This window comes from Pelodiscus sinensis, chromosome 1, assembly GCF_049634645.1.
Source record: "Pelodiscus sinensis isolate JC-2024 chromosome 1, ASM4963464v1, whole genome shotgun sequence".
NCBI classification, from domain to species: domain Eukaryota; kingdom Metazoa; phylum Chordata; order Testudines; family Trionychidae; genus Pelodiscus; species Pelodiscus sinensis.
This window is the reverse complement of record NC_134711.1, coordinates 96,599,491-96,623,485: the sequence shown is the minus strand read 5'-3', so window position 1 is coordinate 96,623,485 and position 23,995 is coordinate 96,599,491. Positions and strand designations below refer to the sequence as shown.

Sequence of the window (23,995 nt, the reverse complement as noted above, 5' to 3'; positions counted from 1 at the left end):
CGAACCTGCCTGAACAGGCTTGTGGGGCTTCTGCCCGGATTTGAGGAGGGAAATAGAGCGCAGCCAATAGGAACGGCTAGACGCTCAAGAGCCCGCCTCCCTGTGGCCGCTCCAGCCAATAGCGACTGATCTGTCTGTCTGTCTCTTTCTCCCTCTCTCTCTCCCGCGCACACACCTTCCCATAGCTTCGCTCCGCCCACCTACATGGGGCGGGACCGGGCCGTTGGTTTCTAGGGCGAACGTGGCGTCATCGGCGGCGCGGGGTGAAAGGTCGGGGAGCAGCTGGTAGGCGGTGGCTGCTGCTGGCGGAGGAGCTGTGCTGCCCCTGGCTCGGGAGCGCCCCGCAGGCATGGAGCTGGAGGCGGTGCTGGAGGCCGTGAGGGGGCGCGGCGGGGCCGAGGGCCTCGAGCGGGTCCTGGGCCGGTACAACGAGAAGGTAACGAGCCTTCCCCCTTCCGTCTTCATGTAGCGCCCGGGTAAAAGCCCAGCCCGCGCCTCCACTGCCCCTCCCCCCCGCCCCGCGGGAACCCTCGCCCGCCACTCTGACTTGCCGTGTAAACTGCTCCCCCCTCCGTAGCGCCGCCACTCTGCATTGCGCTCCAACCGTCCCCCCTGCTGGCCCTCGTGCCCCTCCCGCTCCCTGACTCCAGTGCCGCCCTTCCTTCTTCCCTGGCACCCCTTATCTCGGGTCAAAGTCCCCTGTTTAACCCCGTTATTGCCCTGCCCATCCCTGCTCCTGCCTCACGTAACTCAAAGCTGTTCCCGTTCGTTCCTCTACAAGGCCCCAGGTCGCATGTCATTGTAACCCCCTTTTTAACCTCGTAAATTTCCATAAGTTAATGAACACCAATCACTTCTCTTAAGTGGTTCCCTGAAATAACTCCCTTTGCCACTTCTCCCAGTCTCTACTCCTCTCATTTCTTATTCTGTGTGCCGTTCACCTTCTCTGCCACAGCTGCCTCAGTTCCATCTGAGAGGTTATTTAATTGATGCTTGTGTGGCTGACTTGGAAAACAAGAGTGTGTGTGTGTGTGTGTGTGTGTGTATAGCTACATGACAGCCATGCAGGAAATCAAATCATCACAAGCTCTTTGTTCTTCTCACAATGCCAATCAAAAGAGCTGAAAAAATACAGTATTGCTATTTGTGAGGAGGAATTTTATTTTGTGAGGAGTGAATGAGTAATGAATTCAGGGAAGTTTAATATAGGGCATCCCTGCTATATGTCCAAGGTATGTTGAGAAAAAGTGGATGTATAGCAAAAGGATGTAAAGCAGGGAATTTTTTTCCTGTGGCTGACTTCTGTTTTTGCAAATTGGGGTGTTTTTGTTCGTTTGGGGTGGGGTTTTTTTGTGCAACAGAAGAGTGGAAAAGGGGGGGGACATAAAACAGAACAGTTCCCACAAGCATCAATAACGCTAGTATGGGACCAATGTGTACCAGGGTTACTTACAGTGGGGGCACCCTGTGTTTGTACAGATGTGTGGTGACTTATAGTAGGGATGTAAAGGTTTAACCAAGGGTGGGGAAACATTTTTGGGTTGGGGGCTGCTGACCTGCAGAAAACAATCTGGGGCCATACACAAGTAAGAAGCAAAAAAATCCAAACCAAACCCTCACTAATGTGGCCCCCAACTGAGGGAGAAAAACACTCTCCACATTCTCCTTGCACACCAGCACCTGGGGGAGATTTTGTGTGCTCCAGCCCCACAGGGAGATAGTAGGGGGATTTGACTGCCAGCACGGGCTCCCCAATGCTGGGGGGCAACCCAGAACCTTGGGGGCCAGATCCACACAATGTCCCTTCCACCAGTGTCCATATAACCCCCTGGGCCTCAGGTTCCCCACCCCTAGTTTAAGCAGTAAGCCTCATCCTTATCAGTTAAAATTAACCAATGGGGCTGGAGCAGTTCCATAGCTGCCACTGTTCCAGCCCCAAAGGGGGCCTGCCTCCAACAGTGGTTGTTTCAGTGCAGCCCCTGACTGTGGCAGGCCTGGGTGTCCTGGAGGCAGGGGCTGTTTTGATGGGAAACTTCGGTTTGTGGCAGGCCCAGTCACCCTGCAGGCAGGGGCTGCACTGGACCCCCTGCTCACCCCCTTTTAATTGGTTAACCAGTTAAACAATATGTTTAACTGGCTAGGCAATTAATGGAATTTTACATCCCTAATTTATAGCTTTTTTCCACCCCACTCACCCTAAACCTAAGGAGCAACAACTGGGGATGTCATGTTAGTTCAGTTCTTAGCACGAAGGGACCCTGATCTTGGATTGAGGTCTTTAAGCATTATCCTAATGTAAAATTACACTGTAAAGCAGTCTTACCAGAATGTCTTTTCAACTTACTCTAGGTTATATGTTACTATGCACTGTATGAATGCTGTATGGATATTGTCCTTCCTTGAAATCTCCTCATTAGTTATCCCTCACAAAATAACAGCTATGCTCAGAAATGAGAATACCATAATGATTTTTTTCAGCTCTGCCATCACCCTGTGGTATCAGTGATTGCAACGTTTTGATAACATGACTGCAGATTTGGATGTGGGGAGAGAAGGAGAATCACATTTGAGTCATTTCCTTCCTTTCTGGAAGATGATGGGAAACTTCTCATCTGCCTGAAAGACATGTTTGGATAGGGTTCTCTTGTCACTACTTCTTCTTAGTGTATGTGAGGTGACTGGGTGATGTGGAAACCATGTGATCTGTGATGGCTGTCAGTATGTGAATAAAATGGAGCGCTGTCTTTCTCATAAACTATCTCCTGGATTTTATTTAATTTCTTGTGTGCCTGGCCAAGATATGGGCATGAGTGTTTATGAAAGCCATAGGAAGCCAGTTGAGAAGGCAGAGTTGAAGATGCTGGTAAGAAGCATCTAGTGAGTGGTGGGAAAAGACATGTCTGCTCCTATTACCACAGGGGTGTGCACGTGTGGAGTCAAGGGATATGGGGATATTTTTGGATTTCCTAGTAGCAGGCATGCTAAAGTACAGTTTTTTCACTTGTTGGGCTAGGTGACTGTTTTTGTCTATCTGAAGATCATTTGACTTAGTTTGATAGAAAAACTACTTTCTGTTACTTCCAACTTTGTAGAACAGCTGTATTGTCTAGAGCAGGGGTGGACAATAATTTGTGATGGAGGGGCACTCCAAGAATTTAGTGGTATTTTATTATATTAATGAAGGAGGTTTGGGGTGAAGATTGGGTGCAGAAGGGACCTTGGGGTAAGGGATTGAGGTTCAGAAAGGGTATGGGATCTGGGAGGGAGGCTGTGACCTAGGCTGCAGGAGGGGGTGCAGGCTCCGCAAGGGGATATGGGTATAGGAAAGGTTTCTCCTTTGGAGGAGAAGAGTATGGGAGGGTGCAGAGTCTGAGAGACGGCTGTGAACTGGAAGAGGGGTGCAGGGATTTGGGATGTGACCAGGAATTGGGTGCAGGGTATAGGAGACAGTATGGTTGCAGGACCAGAGTTGCAGATGGTACAGAAGATTGGGGATAGGAGTGAGGGAAGAGGCTTGTGGGAAGGGATGGGCTGAGGTGCCAGAGGTGGGCTCTGTGCAGGAGTAATCTCCTGATCAACAGCCCAGCTGGTTTCTCAGACAGGTCTTCTGTGCCTCTGCATGCAGCTCAGAAGGGGCCATGTGCTTCTCTGAATGCTGTGAGCCCTGGAGGAGGGGTACTTCAGGTGCTGCCTGTCCTGCTAATAGGCAGCTCCCATCTGCCAGTTTGCAAGATTGTGCTGGAGATGGGCAGTGTGCAAAGCCTCTCTCCCAGGCTGCTCTAAGCAGTGTGTGGAGGTGGAGCAGGCAAGCAGGGAGCCTGGCAGAGGCTGCAGGCTAGATCCAGCAGTTTGGTGGGCTGAATCCAGCCTGTGGCTGTATTTTGCCTGCCCCTGGTCTAGAGTACTTTTGGAAGCAGTTTAAAAATAAGCCTTTAACTCTTCTATTGAAGCATGCTAGATTTGAGTGCTAGCTTCTTAAGTTGCCACCTCTCCTTTTCTGACCTGTTGCAGCACCTCAGTTTAGTACCACTTCAGTCTGAATCTTGGACTTGTAACCTGGACCAAGGCTTTCCTGGTGGCTTTGTCTGTTTTTGTAAGGGAGTAAGCTTTTCATTTTCTTCATGTTTCTAGTCATATGATTTGAAAAGGAAACCATTATGAACTGGAGTCAGTGAATGGTTGTCTTCCCACATATGAGATAGGAAAAGACTTACCTGAATTTCTTATTGAGTGTTGTCTCTGACTTTTAATGATGACAGTAGCTGTTTCACTGTTTTGTGTTACCTGGGGTTTTCTTGGTGTGTCTCAGCAAGTTCTGGCCTAATTGTCAATAGACTTGATTGAATTGGCTAGGGCTAGTGGCAAGGTATCTCACCTGTGTGTGAACTTCTGATCTGAAATTCACTTGCCTGTCACAACAGAGGTTTTAGGTAACTGTCATCTGTGGTACAGGGTGTTGTGCTTGAAGGGCAGACTGTTCAGGAATTTAAGGCTGACACAGAATTTAACAAATACAGCTGTATGCAATCAGTCTGAATGCATCTAAACATCTCCTAAAATATTTGTATTTGCCCCCCTTCCTTCTCAACTTTCTAGCTATGGTTAAAATGTCTCCCTCTGACTGGAGTTTTTGCTGTGTGTTCTAGGGAAACTTGGACTGGGGGAATGAGTCCCTAAAAATTGTCCCAATTTGGCCTTTTTCCTTCGTATTGTTCTTGTGAAGAAGTCCTACCACAATATTTTTTTTGTCCTTTTTTAATCCTCTAAAGCATAATTAGGCAGAAGGAGAAAACATCACGATATCTAGGTGTCTTTACAAACTGATAGCTAACTAGATTTCTTAACAATGCACATTAAAAAAAAATTGCTCTAGACATGTTGTTCAAAATGTTCAGAAAACCCATCAAATTCTAAAAGCAGCAGATGACTTATCTCCCCACTAAACACGTTTTCTTTTGTAGAAGAACCAAGTTCTCTGTGTCTAATTTGTAAGAGTTGTTTCTTGGTGGCTGCTGATGGCTGCTTAAAAGTATTTATTTAGGTTCTCATTTTTTCTCTTCCCACTCCATGGCCCTATCTGCATTGAGTGCATCAAATGTGTTTCCCCTTATGCTTAGAGTATCTTACCCCCACCAAGGGTTTGCCTAGTCTTTTCACGATGTTCCTGTATCAGTAAAAAGATGCTGTCAAGATCTAGGAAATATCTGTGACAAGGGGATAGTATATTTGTGTGAATTCATTCCATTTAACTTGGGGTTGTCCCCCTTAATATTGAATCAGATCTTGTTTCTTAAAAATGTATCAAAAGCCTGTCCTCAGCTTCTTCATGAGACCTTCAGCTGGTACCTTCATGACCATTTAAGTGCAGTCAAAAACAGCTACTACAGCTAGGAATGTTAAAATGCAGGTATTTACCTAATTGAGTAGTTGATAAAAATTCTATTGAACTATATAGGCAGCCTGGCTCAGTTCTGGCTCATGCCAGCTGTTGGGACCAAACCCCACTGCAGCTCTGCAATTTAAAAGGCAGTAGGAGCCAGGCTGTGGGATCTCTGTGCACAGGGACTGTTGCCACGGAGCAGCCCCTGCCCCATCCCCATTCGGGGAGGGGAAGGAGGAGAATAGGCAGCACCACAGAGAGGGTGCTTCAGGGGAACTGGCTTTTAAGCTGGCTCCCCCCCGCACTGGCTCCTGCTTCCTCTTACATTTGTAAAACCCTGAGTACCTAGACAGCTTTTCTGCTTTATATGTGTAACTAATCCTTGACATCTGTGTGAGGTGAAAAGATAGAAATAATACCTATTTACACATAATGGAAACTGCAGTTACCTTGCTGGCCTGATTCCATTGCATTGAAGTTAGTGACAAAAATATCCATGACTTGAGTGGGGGTTAGTTTTTGGCCCTAAGTGACTTGGCTATGTCCACTCCGGGAGTAAAGGTTAGAACTACGGATCTCCTAGATCCAGGCTTATTCTACAAGTCTAAAGGTAATTGGGGAACAATCTTAGAGGCACTTACTGCAAGCCAACAGTAGTCTCATAGGTGGATGTCAGACAGAGTACATGATTCAGGAAAGTCTCTTTGTATGCTGTCAAATTGAGGGGTTTATGTTAAAACTGGAATTTGTTTTAATCAGATTATGGCAATAATTTTGCATTTTAACTGACAACTAATAACAAATGTTAATGGACTATATATTTAAATTTATTTCTCCAGAATAGGGCCACTTTCAAATTTGATCCTGCAGATGAGGAGAAAAGAAAGGTAAGCAAAACAAACCTTTCTATTTTATGCATGCCTCCTTTCGGGCAGTCTTTCCTTTGCTCTGTGTTGTGTAGAGACAGCTATCATTGAAGTGATACAACCATAAGTAGTTTGTCATACTTGTGACATGCATATTTTTGCCTTGCTATGATTTTGGAAAAAAGAACATAGAGTTGCAGATGAATTGATAAAGAAAAACAACAAAAGTACCAAGAAGTCTTGTTTGAAGGTTCTAATTAAGAAAAAGTAATGAGGGGCCACTAACTCAACTGGAGAAAACATAATGGGCTCGTCTACATTGGCCCCTTTTCTGGAAGGGGCATGGTAATTTTTGAAATCGCAATAGGGAAATGCGCGGGGGATTTAAATATCCCCCGTGGCATTTAAATAAAAATGTCCGCCGCTTTTTTCCGGCTTTTAGAAAAGCCGGAAAAGAGCGTCTACACTGGCCCCGATCCTCCGGACGTAGCCAATATGTGCTTGCATGGAGTCAGGAAAAAACTGGCACATTCAATGGGGGGAGCCCCTTCCATAGGAATAGTTATATCACCAGTTTTTCCTGTATGCATCTGCTGGTTGGCAGGTATACATTATTGGAAAGGGACACTTAAAAGCCTTCTAAAATTGAATTACAGAAGGTAATAACATCTAAATTAGTGTTACTTCATAGTTAATGATCTTTGGTGAAATATGTGTTATATTTAGGGAGTCAAAGGTAGGAAACATTTGCATTTTATGGCATTTTGCTGTAGGGGTGCTGAGATTAACAGCTCCTAAGAGAACCAGAAAAATCTGGCACTAAAACTCCTAGAAATGCTTCTGTTTTCTTTTTTATTTTTTCTTAAAATTTTATGCCATAAGTAGTGCATTATCTCAAGGCCTTTGCTTTTTCTCTTTAAATTGATTTCAAGCTAAGTTGAGGATTTATTGGCAAAAGGATCTTTAGTAAAAGGGTTGTGCTCTTGCTTTGGTAGCAGGAATTAGTAATGACAAGAACAGTTGCTTACATTATAGTAACTGTTTTTTCAAGATGTTCTGCATATGCGGTCCCCACTTATGGTATACAGTTGGCTCAGTGAACAATTTCACTAGTGATGTGCAATAGGGGTCATTCATGTGCTCTGCAGACTTTTGCCCTACCCTCCTTAAAGGGCACAACTAGCCCAACCATCACTCAGTTCCTTCACTGAATCCCCATTTGAGACTCCAAGCTATGAGAAGAGTGAATTCTGGGCTTAACATGTGCAAAACATCTTGGAGAACCACACATACTGTTTGTTCAAGTTACTGAACATGTGGACCCCAGTTATTGTGATTATCTAGCTGTCATCCTTCACTAAAGCAGGAGCTAGAAGTTATCTAAAAGCTATTCTTCAAAACTGGCATCAGAGCTTGAAGCAGTGGCTAATGAATAATGTTTTATAGACAGATGAGCTGAAGACAAGGTAGCTGCTCTACCTCTTTTCAGTAATGAAACTTGTCTTAAATATGGCATCTATATAGCTTGTGCTCTGGTGGAATGAATTCTGATATTCAACTGAGGTATCTCATCATAAGATGCCCTGATACTATTTAGAAATTTTGAAAGTTTCTGCAGCAGCCTCTGTTTGCAGGAAGCTTGCCCCCACTCCCCACGGACAGGGGCTGCTGCCATCCTGCACTACTGCCTGTATCGGAGGCAGCCGGTCTGCGAGGGGGAGCTGGTTTTTAAATTGGCTCCCCTGTGCTGCTGCTTTTGATAGAGGTAGCACAGGATGGCAGGGGGATCTCTGGGGCTACGTCTAGACTGCACACCTTTTTAGACAGAGACTTTGTTCACAGATACTGTCGACAAAGCCTCTGTCGAAAAAAAGCATCTACACTACGATCAGTATTGTCAACAAAGCAAGCCGCTCTTTTGAAAGAGTCTAGACGCTCTTTCGAAAAAGCACAGTTTTCATGCAATAGCCCCTTTTTTTTTCCCGAAGGAGTACTTTAGAAAAAAAGGCATTATTCCTCGTTAAATGAGGCTTATCGCTGTCAACAAAACTGCCGCGTTCTGTTGACTTACTGTCGACAGAACGCGGTGGCAGTGTAGACGCAGGTATAGTTTTGTTGACAAAAGTCAATTTTTGTCGACAAAACCCTGTAGATTAGAGACATCCTGGGAGTGGAGCACACTGGCTGCCAGCCTTGCCTCTGAGGACTACTGAATAGTTGTGTAACAGCTAAAATTTCATGCTGTCACCTGACTATTTAAAAGCACTTGAAATTAGGGATGTTGTTGTGTTATTGAAGATAGGTAATCTTTAAAGATAAGGTAATTTAGGCACATGCATGATCCCATTGAACACTGCTAGAGAACATTCTGAACTGCTGTTCTGGAGAATGTGGAACCCATATGTAGGTGCAGTTATTCAAAGAATCAGTTGCTATGTGCAGTTAATTGAACAAGAAATTTCAAAGAAATTAGGATTATAATTGGAATAGAACATTAAAATGGAGCAGAAGTGTTAGCCCATAATGGGAAAAGTTTCCATTTGACTTGGTATATTGTCCTAATGGATCTTTCTGCTATGAAGAATACTATCTACTGAGGACATCCCAATATGATCCAACCTCTGAAATGTAGAGGGTGAAAAATTAGACTAATTCTGAGATTTTGTTTTTGTTTTGTTAAGCAGTATTGTGGTGAATGACTTGACACCAGTTTTGGTTCTCGGACTTAATACTAATGAGGTCAGCTTCAATCATCTAGTATCACTCAAGCCTTCTCATGTCTTATTTTCCAATAGCATCCTTGGGAGGGGGGGGGCAGTGGAAATGGAGGGAAAGTAGGTATCAAATGATGTGACCAGCAAAATAATGAAGGCATCTGTCAAGGATCCTAGACTCCTTTCAGCTTTAAAAAAAAAATTGAATATTTCTCGTTTTGATCGCGCACAAACAAGTCTTTGGGAAATTCCCTGCTCTTGGGAGACTTGTTTTAGAAGAGAATTTTTTTTCCCCATTCATCAGGCAAGTACATTTGCTACTTAGTGAGTCCGCAGTACTATTTTACTCACCTAGGAAGTGAAGAGCCATCAGGCTTCTGAATACGTCATTCTGAAAGTTGTGTCCTCGAGACAAAGATGGTCTGATCTCACATGCCTGTATATGTGACTGTAGCATTGTCCATGAGAACCTGGATTGAAGAGTCCTTGACAGGCAGAAACATTTTGCAAGCTAATCTCCCTGCTCTCAACTGTAGTATGTTTATGTGAATCTCAGATTCTAGAAATGACTAGACACCCTGAATATGAAGTAATATATGCATCCAAGCCTATCAGTGCTTTGGACATAACTGCAGAAGCAAATGGAATTCCCCCACATACGCATAATTTGATCTGGAGTCTGTACTTTTAATGACAAATTACAGAGTGTTGGTTTGTAAACTGACTTGATCTTTGCTTGAGATGTTCAGATGTAATCTGGCAATTGGAGTTACAAATGTGTGTTAAGCCATATGGCCTAAGTCTGAAACACTTTGTAAGCAAAGAGTAAGTACAAAAGTGAAGGATATACTTTTTATTTGAAATGTGTCCAGTAGGAAGAATACTCTCATAACTACTGAATCTAGTATTTATCAGAACTCTTCCATAGATTGGGACGGATCCACATAAATGCATAATGTTTGTAAGTGTAAATAAACTGTTGGCACTGGCAGACACTTCATAAACACACCCTTCGTGTCAATGACATTCTGAAAGGAAGTACCCAGAATGAATAATTGCTCCCAAGAGCCATAAAACAATAAATTTTGGTGTATTGCACATCAAAATAAATGTCCCCTAAGTTGAGGGTAATGAACCAATCCATGGTATCTAATGTTGGGATAAGTGAAGTGAGAATTACCAGGCAGAACTTGCTGTGTTGAATGTATTTAAGGTTCCTGAGATCTAAAATTGAATGTTAAAACGTTTTTTTTGAATGAGGAAATAAAGAAAATAGATTATATTTGAATGAGAAAATAAAGAAACAGAGAGGCTTCTAATGCTCTTAGCTTCATGTGCTAATTCTAATGCTCCTAACTTGATGAGGTCATCTGTTTGGCATGTGGCACGCTCATAAAAATAGTCCCTGAAAAGGAACCAGGAAGTGGGGCTGAAAGGAAGCAAAAGTTTGAAATTGAATTACATTAATAATCCGTGCTTATTTGAAGGACCCTTCGATTGTGGTGAAAGACATCCAGGCCTGAGGGTATGGGGGAGATCTTTGTAGGTTAGTACAAGGACCTTGACCCCTGCATCAAATTGATGTCTACGCCTGATCCAAATGCATAGTACAGAAGAAGGTAATGGAGCTGACTTCCTTTTAATATGTAGATTCTCCCCTGCCCCCCCTCCCCCAAATTGTCCAGAAGCCTTCTGGTGTTGAGAACATGAAAAACATATTGGGCTTTCCTAAATCTGGAGAATGAAGACTGAGGACACTTTTTTTTTCTTTCTTTCTTTTTTTTTTTAAATTGGATCTTGCATCACAAATCTTTAATGGATGCAGAGATTCATCCATGTTATAACTGAACAGATTCTGACCACTGAATGGCAAGTCTTCAATTGTTGTTTGAACTTCTTTTGATAAAACAAAGGAAGATAACTGTGAGTGTCACATTACAATGCAGTACTTGTAGCTATTGAACAAACACCAGAATTGGTGGCATCAAATGCAGTTTGACAGGTTTTAGCAATAACCTTTCCTTCTCCAGAAAGAGCATGTAGGATATCACACTTTTTTTGTGTTTCCCTGAAGAATATTAGAACATAGTGTACACGCATGCATTCAGTAATTCCTGAGATTTTTAAAAAAATCAGCTGAGAGTAAAGTAGAACTTCTGCAATTGTTTAATCAAGTAAGAAAGATGAGCCATGTGGAAGATCAAAATGATTGTCCTGATCAACAGGTATTTCATTATCACTTAACATTTTTTACTCCTTTGCCTTGATCTAGACAAGGAAAATTGTTCATCACAAGTAGATCCCATACATTGTGGGAGAACTTGCTCCTGTAATTGGAGTATTGAGGCCCTGTGGGTAATATGAGAAAGATGTGGCCAGTTGAGAGGAAACCAAGGAGCATCCTTAGATGTAATAGGAAGCGTCTCATTTTCTCTCCTTTGATGATACTTTTTAATGAAAGACTCTTGTCAGAGGCTGCAGTGGAATTGGTGTCTTTGACTGAAGAAAACTCTGATGCAGGAACCATGAAAGGAGATTGAAAGATGAAAATGGAACTTATCCTTAATTTTATTGATATCTTTTAAATACATTTTTGTAACTGGTACCCTTGTTTCTTTTGGTGAAGGAGATCTGGAAGGTACTTGAACCAGGGAAATATCTAAGATTGGTGATTCATAGTCTGAAATGACTGAGGTTTGGGGAAGATACACAAGAATTACTGAATATCTCTGAATAGCTGAAACCTTTGGTGCAGTGGGACTAGACTGTACTGACACAGGAGGCACTTAAGAAAATTGTCTTGAGCTCTCCAGTGCAATGCAGGATGGTGCTGATGCAGTTGGAGACAGAGGAGTAAACTTAGATGACTCTCGGAATTCCTCTTCCCTTGAGTTCTTCCTGTAGACATGTGCCTTTTCCATAGTGGCTCCCTGCTGTGGCTTGAGACTGGAATCCTCAGTGCTACTCCTTTCCTGAGGGAAATAGTGGTTGCATTGGAAAACGCCACCTTCTATTCAGCATTGGCAATAATGTTATCTTTGGCATCCCAACTCACAGTATGAGAACAGCCAAGCTTTTCAAAGTGGGTCATTAACAACCCTTTTTTAATGGGGCTGCCAGGGTTGGCATTAGATTTACTGAAACTTGAGGGCTTCATCCCTGGGCAGTGGGACTTTCAACCCCATAGTGGCAGGGCTCAGGATTTGGTCCTCCTGCCCAGAGTCATGTGATAACTTCTGTTGTCAGAAGGGGGTCATGGTGCAGTGATGTTTGAGAACTGCTGAATAAAGCTCCTCTTTGCAGTTGGCATCAGAGCTGTTGAGTCAGAACTATTCAGCCCTGAGAAGCAGGACTGTTTCTAAGGATTTTTGAGTTTACCTCTGTTGCTTCCTGGCCCCTGAGTTTGGTGTTAGAACTCTTGACAAGAACACTGGATGATTGTCTTGGGTCTGTGGTCAGAGCCCAACGTAGTTTTTGATGGTCTGAGATAACTGGGTGTTTCTTTGCCATAACACATGCCTTTATTGTCTGGGTATCATTGAATGGAGTATTTGCCTACCCTCCCTCCCTTGGCTAGGCATGACTTAAAATCTAGAAATTTAGGATCTACCATAAGCTGCACTCCTTTTTCCTCCTTACTGACCTACCACTAACTGAAACTGCAAAAAAAGTAACCAACTAACATCCAGCCTAAGTGATCAGTAACCAGAATAATACAGATGGACACTATTGTTCCAACTCATTACCTAAAGTAGTTCAAAGGAATTGAATGGGGGTTGAGCTTACTGTATCCTTTATTCCCTGAGGAATGGAGCACACGCATTTGCCCCAATTACACTGCTAGAGAAAACATTCTGAACTGTTGTTCTGGAGAATGTGGACAATGGATGTTAAAAAGATAACCTGTTAAACGTTATATTTAATTGAGCTGGGATCCTGTGGGCGGTGGGCCCTGTAGGGCTGGAGTGGCCGCCTGCCTACATAAGGCGAGGGGCTGCTCCAGCCTGGCCAGGCCACTGGTTAAATGGGCTACCTGGTAAGCATCACCAGTTAACCCTTTACATCCCTAATATGGACTTCATAAGTGGGTGTAGTTACTAAGAATCAGTTGCCAAGTGCAGTTACGTGAACAAGAAATTTCAAAGAAATTAGGATTATCTAGAATGCATATACAAGAACAGTCTGCCTTCCTGAGTCAAGCACACAAATGGGTTGGTTCCGAGGCAATATGTGAATTTACTGAACACAAGCTAGAAGCAACTATCTTTATATGAATATATTGGTTGTTGAAAGGTACAGCAGGTTTAATAGCCAATATACTTCCACTTAAATCTAGATCTGGTATCTGAAGATGTCAGTTTAGAACTATCAAGGTTGTTAATATATATTACGGACTTAAGAAGTGTTTAGAACTATGTAAATATAAACCCAATAAAAATAAAATGGTTAAGATGACTTTACATATCTCAGAACAAGAAACTAACATATAGTTCTATTGACCATGTTTTAAATATGATTGCATACACTGACATTTTAGGTGTCTGTATAAAACAAGAACTTTAAATGATACACCAGTTGCTCTGTACATCAGATTTCTAATTTTCTTCCTGTTGACGTGGCTGCTGTTTCATGCTCTCAATTTTATGGTGGTGTCTTGTCTTCCTTCATTTGATATCTTATGTAATACCCTTTGTATAAACTGTGAAAACTGTTTCCATCTGCTCATATAAAAACTCCTTTAAATTGCAAGGATTCATTCTTTATGGTAGTGCTATATAATTTTTGACACATACTAATCTGCAATCCTATGGAAGGGATGAAGTGTATTGAATGATTGCACACTGAAATATAAGTATCCCTGTTCTTATAACCCAAATACAAATATACCTGAAGTTATTTGAATTGATTATCCAACTGTTCAGATCAAATAACTTTAGAAGTATGTATAATTGGATTGTGTTGTGTTAAGCTTTTAATGTCCTTTGTTGACATCGTGCTATATGCTGCCAAATTGTCTGACTGCATTACAATAATTCTTGCAGTTTGTTCTCCTTACTACTACACTATTTGAAGCAAGATGGTGTTTACTCAGGTCCTTAATTTAAGATTTTTCTATCAGAGAACCATCTTTGAATATTCTTAATGGACACAGTCTTTAAAACTTTTGAGGGGACCATAATCTTAACATTTTAGGGCTGGTCTACATTAAAACTGTAAATCAGCCTAATTTATGCAACTCTAGTTACATAACTTAGACTCACAAGATGTGTACCCACGTTATATTGATGGGAGACTGTCTCCTGCTGACTGACTTTCTGCCTCCTGGAGTACGTCTAGATTACATGCCTCTGCTGACACAGGCATGTAAAATAGGATACCCGACATAGCCAGTGAAGCAGTGATTAAATATCCCCGGCTTCATTAAAATAAAAATGGCAGCCATGCTGTGCCAGCTCAGCTGATCGTCGGCACAGCGCAGGAGTCAAAACGTGGATCGGTCGACAAAGGAAGCCTTTGTCGACCACTCCTGTAAACCTCGTTTCACGAGGCATAAGGGAGCGGTCGACGAAGGCATTCCCTGTAGACTGATCCGTGTCTTGACTCGCGTGCTGTGCCGACGATCAGCTGAGCCGGCACACTGTGGTGGCCATTTTTGTTTTAATGAAGCTGGGGATATTTAAATCCCTGCTTCATTGACTATGTCGGGTAGCCTATTTTACATGCCTCTGTTGGCAGAGGCATGTAATCTAGATGTACCCTTAGAAAGATGGAGAACAGCTGTTGATGGGAGAATGTTCTGCTATCAACTTAGCTTGTCTTCACCAGACTTGCTAAATTAACATTGCTGCTTCAATTGCAGCAGTGACTATTTAGCCGGAAGTACAGAAAGCATTTTAATGGTGAGGCATGACTGGGTTTATTACTTTTAATATACACATTTCTTAGTATGTATTAGGGATGTTAAATTGTGTGTAATTAACTGTGTAACTGCTGACAATTTCAGTGGTTACACACGCCCACCTCCATGTCAGAGGCAGCAGCATGGAGCAGCAGGCAGCTCCCTGGGAGCATACTGGCTCCAGCCTGCCGCCCCATGCTGCTGCCTCTGATAGATGCAGCAGCACAGGGCATCAGGTGGCTGGACCGGGAGCCCTGTGTAGCTGTTAGGGTAATCCATAACCTTCAGTTTATCAGTTACCTGTTTAAACAGCTATACTCTTACATCCCTAGTATACGTATTAAATTTTGCTATGTCTTTAAATCATTTTCTCGTTCTCATTCTAGTCTAGATGTGTTTGCATATTATGGGAGACATGATCTAGGGATTCTAGGAGTAAAGTTGCCTTGGGAGAACAAGCTTCAGAAAAATTTACGCACTTTTTTTCATTTGTGTCCATTAACATAAACTAGGGGGGGGGGGGACATTAAGGCAAACTATGATGTGCTCTTTGGACTTGTCTTACAAAGCTTTCAGTAATTCTTATGCTAAATGATAACTCTCAAGGAAGGTGTAGCTGGATTAGACCATTTATCCATATATATTTTCTTCAATATGCAGAGTTTAAAAGGTGACCTGGAGTATAGAGCCTAGTCCCCATCTTTCATTGGTTAAGCTGTTGAAGGTGCATTGCATGACAAATGACATGCAATAAAGTCCATTTGGGGACATCTGGTGGTAGTTTTATGTAGCACCAGGACAATGGCTAAAAATCAGCTGAGCTATTTGGAAACACTGTGTATGTACACTGAACATTTTTCTGCCTTGGTACCCATCTGTTTTAAAAAATGACTAGAAACATGATAGAAAACTTTAAAAATGAAGTGTTTAGCTGTTTCTTGACTTTTTTCCTTCTGAAAATCATCCAAAGTGCACACAATTTCTTTAACAATAAAATATAGAATATCAAACAAGGATGGCTTAGTAATATGGACTCCTCTCAGTCAATTTAGTTTAAAATGTAAATTAATAAATCACAATAGTAGTCTGGTGTACATTGCCTCCACGTCTCAAGAAGTACTATAAAATAGCAGTCAATGATCTAGTTTAAAATGTAAAGAATTAATAAATCACAACAGTAAACTAAATTATTGACTGAGAGGAGTCCATGCTATCTTATAGTACTTCTTGAGACATGGAGGCAATGTACACCAGACTACAGTTGTGATTTATTAATTCTTTACATTTTAGTCTGGTGTACATTGCCTCCATGTCTCAAGAAGTACTATAAGATAGCATGGACTCCTCTCAGTCAATAATTTAGTTTACTGTTGTGATTTATTAATTCTTTAATTTTAATCTGCTGTTGCCTGGATCCTTCAGGGCAAGGAGTTGTCAGGTGTGGGGGAGCTTTTGCCCTCCCCTTCACCCCATTCTAGGGAAGGGGGCAAGGCACTTACCCAATCTGGTGGCTGGCAAGATACGGTCACAGTGATATGGCTACCTGCTGTGGTTACTCTGCATTATAGCTGTCCCCATCGGTGACGGTGAGTATAGTGTCCCTTCTCTCTCTCTCCCCTCCCCTCCCCTCCCCTCCCCTCCCCCCTTTCCATGTTCTGGAAAACAGACCCATTCCCGGCACTTCATGTTTTTTTGCACAATCCAACCCTGACCTTGCAGAATTCGTTGTGAACACTAGCGGTTGTTACAAAATTGTGCTCCAGAATCTAAGCTTTCATTCATCCTTATTGAAAGGTATGAAAATAACTTGCACTAAAAATAAATTAATGCAGTATTGACATTTAGAGCCCTGCAAATCTGCGGATATCCACTTTATATCTGTGGGTAGCTGCATCTGCAGATGCAATGCAGGTATCCGCGACTCACTTTTTGTCAATACAAACACACGTACCAATTTTGTGTCCATGCAGGGCTCTACTGACATCCTTGTAATACACTGAGGTGAAATGGTACATCTAAAGAATATACGCATTCTGATTCAGCCCAATGGATGCTTCATTCCAAAACTTAATGCCATAATATGCTGGTATTCTTTGCTATTTCACTTCTGACCTCTTTAGCAGAAATAGCTGTCTATCCCATTTATCCCGCAATCCCAAACAACCTTATTTGGAGTTGAAATCCTCAGCTGACTCCTACTTGATTGGAGTTTTTGGCGAACTTCTTTCTCTGATACGTTCTGTAATTCCATTATGCACAGTCAGTGCAAAATGGTGAAGCCTGTATAAAATGAGGGCCACTGTAATTATTTCACTGTTAATATTTATTTGTAATTCACTAGCTTGACCCCCACCATACCTCCTTAAATATTTTAGATGAAGTTGCTGCAGAATTCTTAGTGTCAGAGCAGAGTGTCCCAGAAGCCAGGATTGCTGCTTGTGTACAGCTTAGATCTAGCTGATTATGGCATATAGTCCCTTATATATTTTATGCTGCATGTTAAGATTTCAGTGAATTGTGGATATTTTTGCTTATGGTAAAAGAGGTAGTCAGTAAAGTTGGGTGCAAGATAGAAAGCAGCAATACAAATGCTGTAAACCCATACAAGAGCTGTGAAAGCTTGTGGAGGGCGAGGGGGAGAGATGAGGGGTTTGTTTTGTTTTATGGGCCCAGTTTTGCCTCTGTTTTGTGTGTGGAGCTCCTATTGACTTCACTAACCATTCTTCCCTCTGAACAGATGCTAAAGTAGGCTGTATTAAATAAATTAAAAACTTGCCTAGCTCATGAACCGCCTGCTGAGAGCTTAATTAAAATCAACTGAGAATTTAAAACTAAGAAAAACCTCTGTTAGAAGACACAATGAACTACAGAGACTTAAGTCAGTCTAGGAGAAGACAGAATGACCTGATGCCAGTTACCATTTATTCAAGTGACTTGGGAACATCATGGTTTTTTGGCGCATCGTTCCTGGTGAAGCCAAATATGCAGGCACGGCCAGTGATCCGATAAAATAAACCATATGAAACATCATAGCAAATGTATGATATTGTTTTCCTCCCTACCACCACTGTCCCTCTTGCCTCCCCCCTCTCTCCAAATCCTTGGACTATGATTTAGCTATTTGAGGCCTCTTTAAAATGGACACTTCTAAAATTTAAAAAAAACCCACAACTGTGTGGAATTGTTAAAGAATTTTTTTAATGCAGGTGGATGTTCCATCTCCTTCCAAGTCAAAACTTCTCCTTCCACAAAGCTGCATTAAAACTATCAAGCATTAAGGTTGAACCAATATCTCTTTAGCTTGAAAGCAGAAGACCTGACTCTTAAAGTTAAATCTTTAATCTTGATTATCAGTAACAGCAGCATATGGTTAGGTTTGAGTTTGGGAGTTTTCCACACAGCATCCCAGAATCCTAAAATGCATTCCTTGGGCATGCTGAACTCCCATTGAAATTGGTGGTGTGTACAGTATGCAGAAAGAACCAGTTCTCATCTGCATTGCTTATAGGAGGCAAGATAAGTGAAAACCATTTAAAAACTACTTTTGGTGGATTTCCCTGCATTTTTGCCAGTCCATCTGCTCTGCTACAGGAAAATGCGATGAGCATACAGTTCAGAGTGAGGTAATTGTAGGGACAAATTATTTATTCTCACATTAAAGTAGAATAATATGTAGTAGTATATAGAGGTACCATTTTCAAATATACGCTTTAGGTCACTTTTATATTTGCAGTACTTGCATTTGAGTTATGTCAGAAATCGCTAAACTCTGAAAGCAGATATTTGTAGCAAAACTCTTGCTGTTCACCCTTAAATTGCAGTTACTTCCTGTGACAGAGAACCATCATTCACACTATTAACTCAATAGGCTAGTGGTCAGATCCTGGTTTGTATACTAGAGCAATGGAAAGTATTTTTCTAGTTGTTGATGTCCAATAGCATGTATAAATAGAAAGTGATTCACTAAGGCAGCGTTTCCCAAACTATGGGCCGCGGCCCGGGAAAAAATACCGGGCCTCAGCATGGCTGGTGACTGCCTCAGGCCGATTCGGGCCCCGGGTCCCTGAACCCGGAAGTGCCAGCTGGGTCTCTCCCCCAGTTCTGCCTGGCGTGGGCCCCCCCCGCGAGCCCTCCCACGTGTCCTCCCACCCGAGCGTCCCCGCTGTGCGTGGCTCCTCCTCACCGCCTGCTGCTGCCCATGTGCGGCGTTGCACATGGGCAGGGAGCACGCCCGGGCTTGACGTGATGTCACGGCCCGAGATTTTAAAAGTCTTCGGAGGCACGTGGTGGGGCCACGCTGGCTCTGGCGGCTTCCGGCCCTGCAATGTGGAAGGCAGAAGGTAGGGAACGGGCTTGGGCGGAGGCGAGGAGGCAGCAGCGGCGGGCTTGCGCGGAGGGGGAGGAATGGAAGGAGAAGGGGCTTGGGAGGGGAAGGCACCAAGGGACAGGGTGCAGGAGAGACAGACAAATGCCAGGGGGCCAAGTGCAGACAATGAGGGAAAGGGCAGGAGGGGAGGTGTCAGTGGGAGGGGTGACAGGGTGATGCTGGGAGAGGAGAGAAGAGGGGAAGGGCATTGGGGGCTGGAGGGGGAGGTGCTGGGAGAAGGCTTGAAAGAAGGGGTGGGCATGAGAGAGGTGGGGATGGAGCAAGTGATGTGTGAGGGCACAGAGGGGCAGGAGGGGATGGGGCAGAGAGTGCTGAGGGGGTGGGTATCAGGGAAAGAGAGGACAAAGGGGGCAGGGGCAGTAAGGGAAGGGGGAGGCACCAGGAGGATTCAGGGCTAAGGGAAGGTGCAGGTGCCAGGGGATTCTGGGGTGAGGAGGAGGGGAGAGCTGGCCACCGGAAGCAGCACTGGATGGGGGAATCGGGGCAGGCTGGGGAGATTGGAGGGCTGGTGGAAGCGGGGGTGCAAGGTTGGGGGCAGGGAGCTGGCCGGGGAAGATGGGGGCGAGGAGAAGAAGCGGCCTCTGGAAGGAGAGCTGGATACAGGCAGTGGGGCTGGCCAAGGGAGATTGGGAGAAGTGGACCTGGCTGCCCGGGAGGGGGGTTGAGGGGAAGTGGGGCTGGCCAGTGGCACAGCGGGGAGAGCAGGGGGAAGGAATGAATCGGCCTGCGGGGAGTGGGACTGACCTGGCCATATATAGATCTTGGGATGCTGCCCGTGTTACCCCCCTTACCCCCTGCATGAGTTAGTCCAGCCTGGGGATTCTATTGTCTTCCCCCCCCCCCCCCCCCCCCCCCCCCCCCCCGCCCCATACACACTCCCCCTCGAGTAGTTGCCAACTGTCTGGCTGGTAGACACACTCATGCAGCCTGAGCACATTTACCAGCCAGGCAGTTCGAAACTACAAACTGATACATCTAGTAATACAACTTACCTAATGAGAAAATACCAGACGTGTTATATGTCTAGTATTTTCTCAGGTTTTTTTTTGTGTTTATATATTTGGGCTGCAAAAAGCAGTATTGGGGGGGGAAAAAAAAAGGTTCCAACTAAAGTAAAAAGTTTGGGAAACCCTGGTCTAACCAGCTTTCTGTCTGTCTTACAGTCCATTTATCCAATCCATATTCCTTAACTTTCTGGCAAGAATATTGTGGGCGACCATATCAAAAGCTTTGCTAAAGCTGGCACTGGGGGTTTTGGGAGGACCAGAAACAACTTATTTGAATATTCATCATTTGATTAATGAATATGCAAATACGCAAATGAACATTACTGGTCCTCCAAAAGTTCATGAATGGATTTACTGGTCTCCGTGTCAAAGTTTGGGAACCCCTGCACTAAGGGAAGCAACAAAAAAGCTCCCCACACCCAAGCTCATCATTGTGTGTTTGGGGTGGGGTTGTCTGTTTGGGGTTTTTTGTTTTGGTCCGCACGATTGTTGTACAATAGCTATGGCAAACCAAACTGAGCATGAATAAATCAGAAACTGCCACAAGTGGGGCAGGCTGGAGGAGAAATGTCTTGAGGAGATCAGTAGCATGGCTAGGAGGTGTGCCCAAAGCAAGGCTAATGGAGCCTAGTTGATGTGTTGGTAGTGGACTGACTGGCTTGGTATTCAAATTGTGGGGCATATGTACAGCTGCTTTAACAACTCATGTAATTTTCCTGTTTTGAAAAACTAGGAAATTCAATGACTGAGGTGGAGGGAAAAACCCTATGTCGATGCAGGGTTAAAGATGCTGGTAATCTGTCCCCCTGCAGAACACTGAGTTGAGCAAAGCTCAAGTTTCTGTAAGCCAGGAAATGCTTAGTTAAAGTTGCCCGTGCAATGCTGCCAACTGTCAGCAGTGCCTGAATACTCCCTGTTAACACCGTTTGTTCTGCTAGCCCCACAGTTGCTAAAATTGCTGTTTACCTTTTTTTTTCTTTCTTTTCACAACCCAACACTGTTAAAGGGTAAAAACAAAACATGCCGTCTCTCTCCACGTTATTTTAATATGGCAGTTTGGATCAGTTAGCAGGCTTTCTGCAACTGACTGCCTCTGCTGACAGAACTGAAATTCAGAGCTTCCTCTACGCAGGGCTAATCAACTTTGGAAGCCCTGGGGGCCACTATGATACTCACAGCACATGTGGAGGGCTGCAACATAAGTGTGTTGCATGCAAATATATATGCAAAATAGCTTCTTTCACACTGATGGGCATGAATACAAAGATTAAAGCAAGACTACACCACACACAGGCCCCATTTAAGTCAGTTCTGCTATTAACGAAACACAATATTTACTTGATTGCCACTCATAACAGCACTCTTCATGAGCAATGACAGCCCAGGAATTTAACTACTATAATGCACATCAACAGAAGACCATTCTATTGACTACTTTTTTGTTTTAGCTCCCACCTGTGGGCCGCATGTTGAGTAGCCCTGCTCTACTGAATTGTTGCTTGTAGGTTCATCCTTTTTGATGGCTTAGTAGGGTCCAACCAGCTTGTGATCACGTAATTGTCATAGAAGGTTTTGTCATTAAAAACCTGCCATTGCTTACTGCTACTATAAGTGGTGTTTTTAAATAAAATTAGTCTGGTAGCACTTTAAAGACTAACAAATTTAGTAGGGCATAAGTTTGTGAGCATACTGTGATTTTCATCATATCATTAGCCTTTTGGGGCAGTGACATTGTCTAGTCTGTATGTGACATGTATAATACAGTGAGACCTCCAATAGATGGTTCAAGATATGCTGTACAAATCACTTGTTAGGTTAAAAGGGTTTTTTAAAATTTAATCAAATATTCCTGCATTTATCTCCAGTTTGCAACAAACATGGTTTTCACCATTGCATTACTACAGTTCATGAAGATTCAGAGCAATGAAATGAGGTTATTTAACCTTTAACTGAATTTCAAGGGCATAAAGGTACATGCTGGGGGGAGGAGGGGAGAGGTGCCAACTCCTGTTGCAAATCAGTGGGAGTTTGGTGCCTAATTGCCCTTTGTGTCTTTGAAAATCTCCCCCCATGGTGCTTTTTAAAGCTGCTGTATTGACAGCTCTTGCGTTCTAAGTCTGTGCAATGGAGATAGGGAATCTACCCTATTGTGATTGAGAAGGATCATCCCTGAAGGTGAACAAGTAAACATTCAATTCTTGGGCTTTCTGCTGAGGCTGCAAACAAGAGTGCCATCTATACATAATGGTTTTAGATCTTGATCTAAAGCTGGATGAAATTGAAGGAAAACACTCCCATTGACAGACTGCAGTGCACACTGGATCGGGCTTTCATTAGGTGCCTCCCTGTACGTGAGATAAAAGTAACCACAACTGTGACCAAAAAATGTATGGATAAACTTTTAGAGGTAAAGAATGCAGGCAAATGGGTAGGTCTTCAAATCAAAACAGGCCAAATATTCTAAGTAGCGCTGTGAGAGTCAACTTCTCAAAGTATCTTACATCAAATTGCCAGACAGGAAAGCATATGTATCTCCATAGCATTGTACCACAGTTGAACCTGCATAACTCTTCATACTCTTGACTGTTACTGTAAAAAAAAAAAAAAAAAAAAAAAAAAGCAAGCAAAAAACCTGCCTCCCTGTAGCATATACAGTAAACTTCTGATAATATGGCACCTTTAGGACTCAGGGGGTGCCAGATTATCAGATATGCCGGAGTGCCAGAAGGGGGGCTATGAGGGATCAGGAGAGGGGGTTGGCGGGGAACTGCGCAGTGTGGGAAAGGGCAGTGCTGCGGGACCATCTGGCAGCACTCCAGCTGCTCTGCCCCTGGCTCCCCCTAGTCCACCACTGGTCAGTTTCAGCAGTGGCTGACTTGGGGAATCCGGGGGCAGAGCAGCTGGGGTGCTGCTGGGTTGGTCCTGTGGCACTACCCCTCACCTGAGCAGCGCCGCAGGACCAACCCAGCAGCACTCCAGCTGCTCTGCCCCCGGCTTCCCCAAGTCCGCCGCTGGTCAGTTTCAGCAGCAGCAGCGGACTTGGGGAGTCCGGGAGCAGAGCAGCTCGAATTGTGTGGCTGGCCGGAGCACTTCCGGGTTCCAGTTGGTGCCGGACTATCAGAAGTGCCAGACCGCTGGATGTGGGACAATTGGTGTTTTACTGTACTATGGAACTTTTGATCTCTAGCTCTGAGGCTGTCTAGACTGCATCCCTCTGCCGAGAGAGGGATGCAATCAAGCACTTCAGAAGTGCAAATGAGCCCGGGATTTAAATATCCCAGGATTTATTTGCATACTCACGTTCCGTCGCTGTGTCGATAGTAAAGTGTAGCTGCGGCTCTGCCGACAGTGGGGAGCTTTTTCGGCAGCTCCTGTACTCCTAATTTTTTTTTAATCCTGGCCTCATTTTCACTTCCTAAGTGCTTGATTTGCATCCCTTTCGGCAGAGGGATGCAGTCTAGACCTAGCCTCAGTCTGAGTTGTGAACACTTATTTTAGTGCTTGACAAATCCAATTCCTGAGACATTTTCCCAAAGTAGGAAACTGTTGCAATACATTAGTATTCATAGGAAAGTGAGAAGTGTAGGTGTACACACGGCATATATTTTCTCATCGTGAACTGATTCATACCGCACCAGAGGATGTCACCGAGAACTAACCAAATTAATGATTACACTATTTCACTAGTAACTAACACACTTTAAGGGATAAGAAGCAGAGGGAGATTTAAATGGCAAAAACC

At 43.7% G+C, this 23,995-nt stretch overlaps 1 protein-coding gene across 2 annotated transcripts in view; it reads left to right on the top strand.

Moving 5' to 3' along the window:
* Nucleotides 1–203: 203 nt before the first annotated feature.
* The window catches only part of RIC8B (RIC8 guanine nucleotide exchange factor B), a 58,409-nt gene continuing 34,617 nt past the window's right edge, over nucleotides 204–23,995 (top strand). Inside the window, exons 1-2 of one of the 2 annotated variants that reach the window (XM_075938417.1) lie at nucleotides 204–436; nucleotides 6,220–6,267. In XM_075938417.1, the coding sequence (XP_075794532.1) occupies nucleotides 350–436; nucleotides 6,220–6,267 (135 nt within the window). In that variant the 5' untranslated portion in view covers nucleotides 204–349. The remainder of the gene's footprint in view (nucleotides 437–6,219; nucleotides 6,268–23,995) is intronic. The other variant, XM_075938421.1, reaches the window with a different exon arrangement.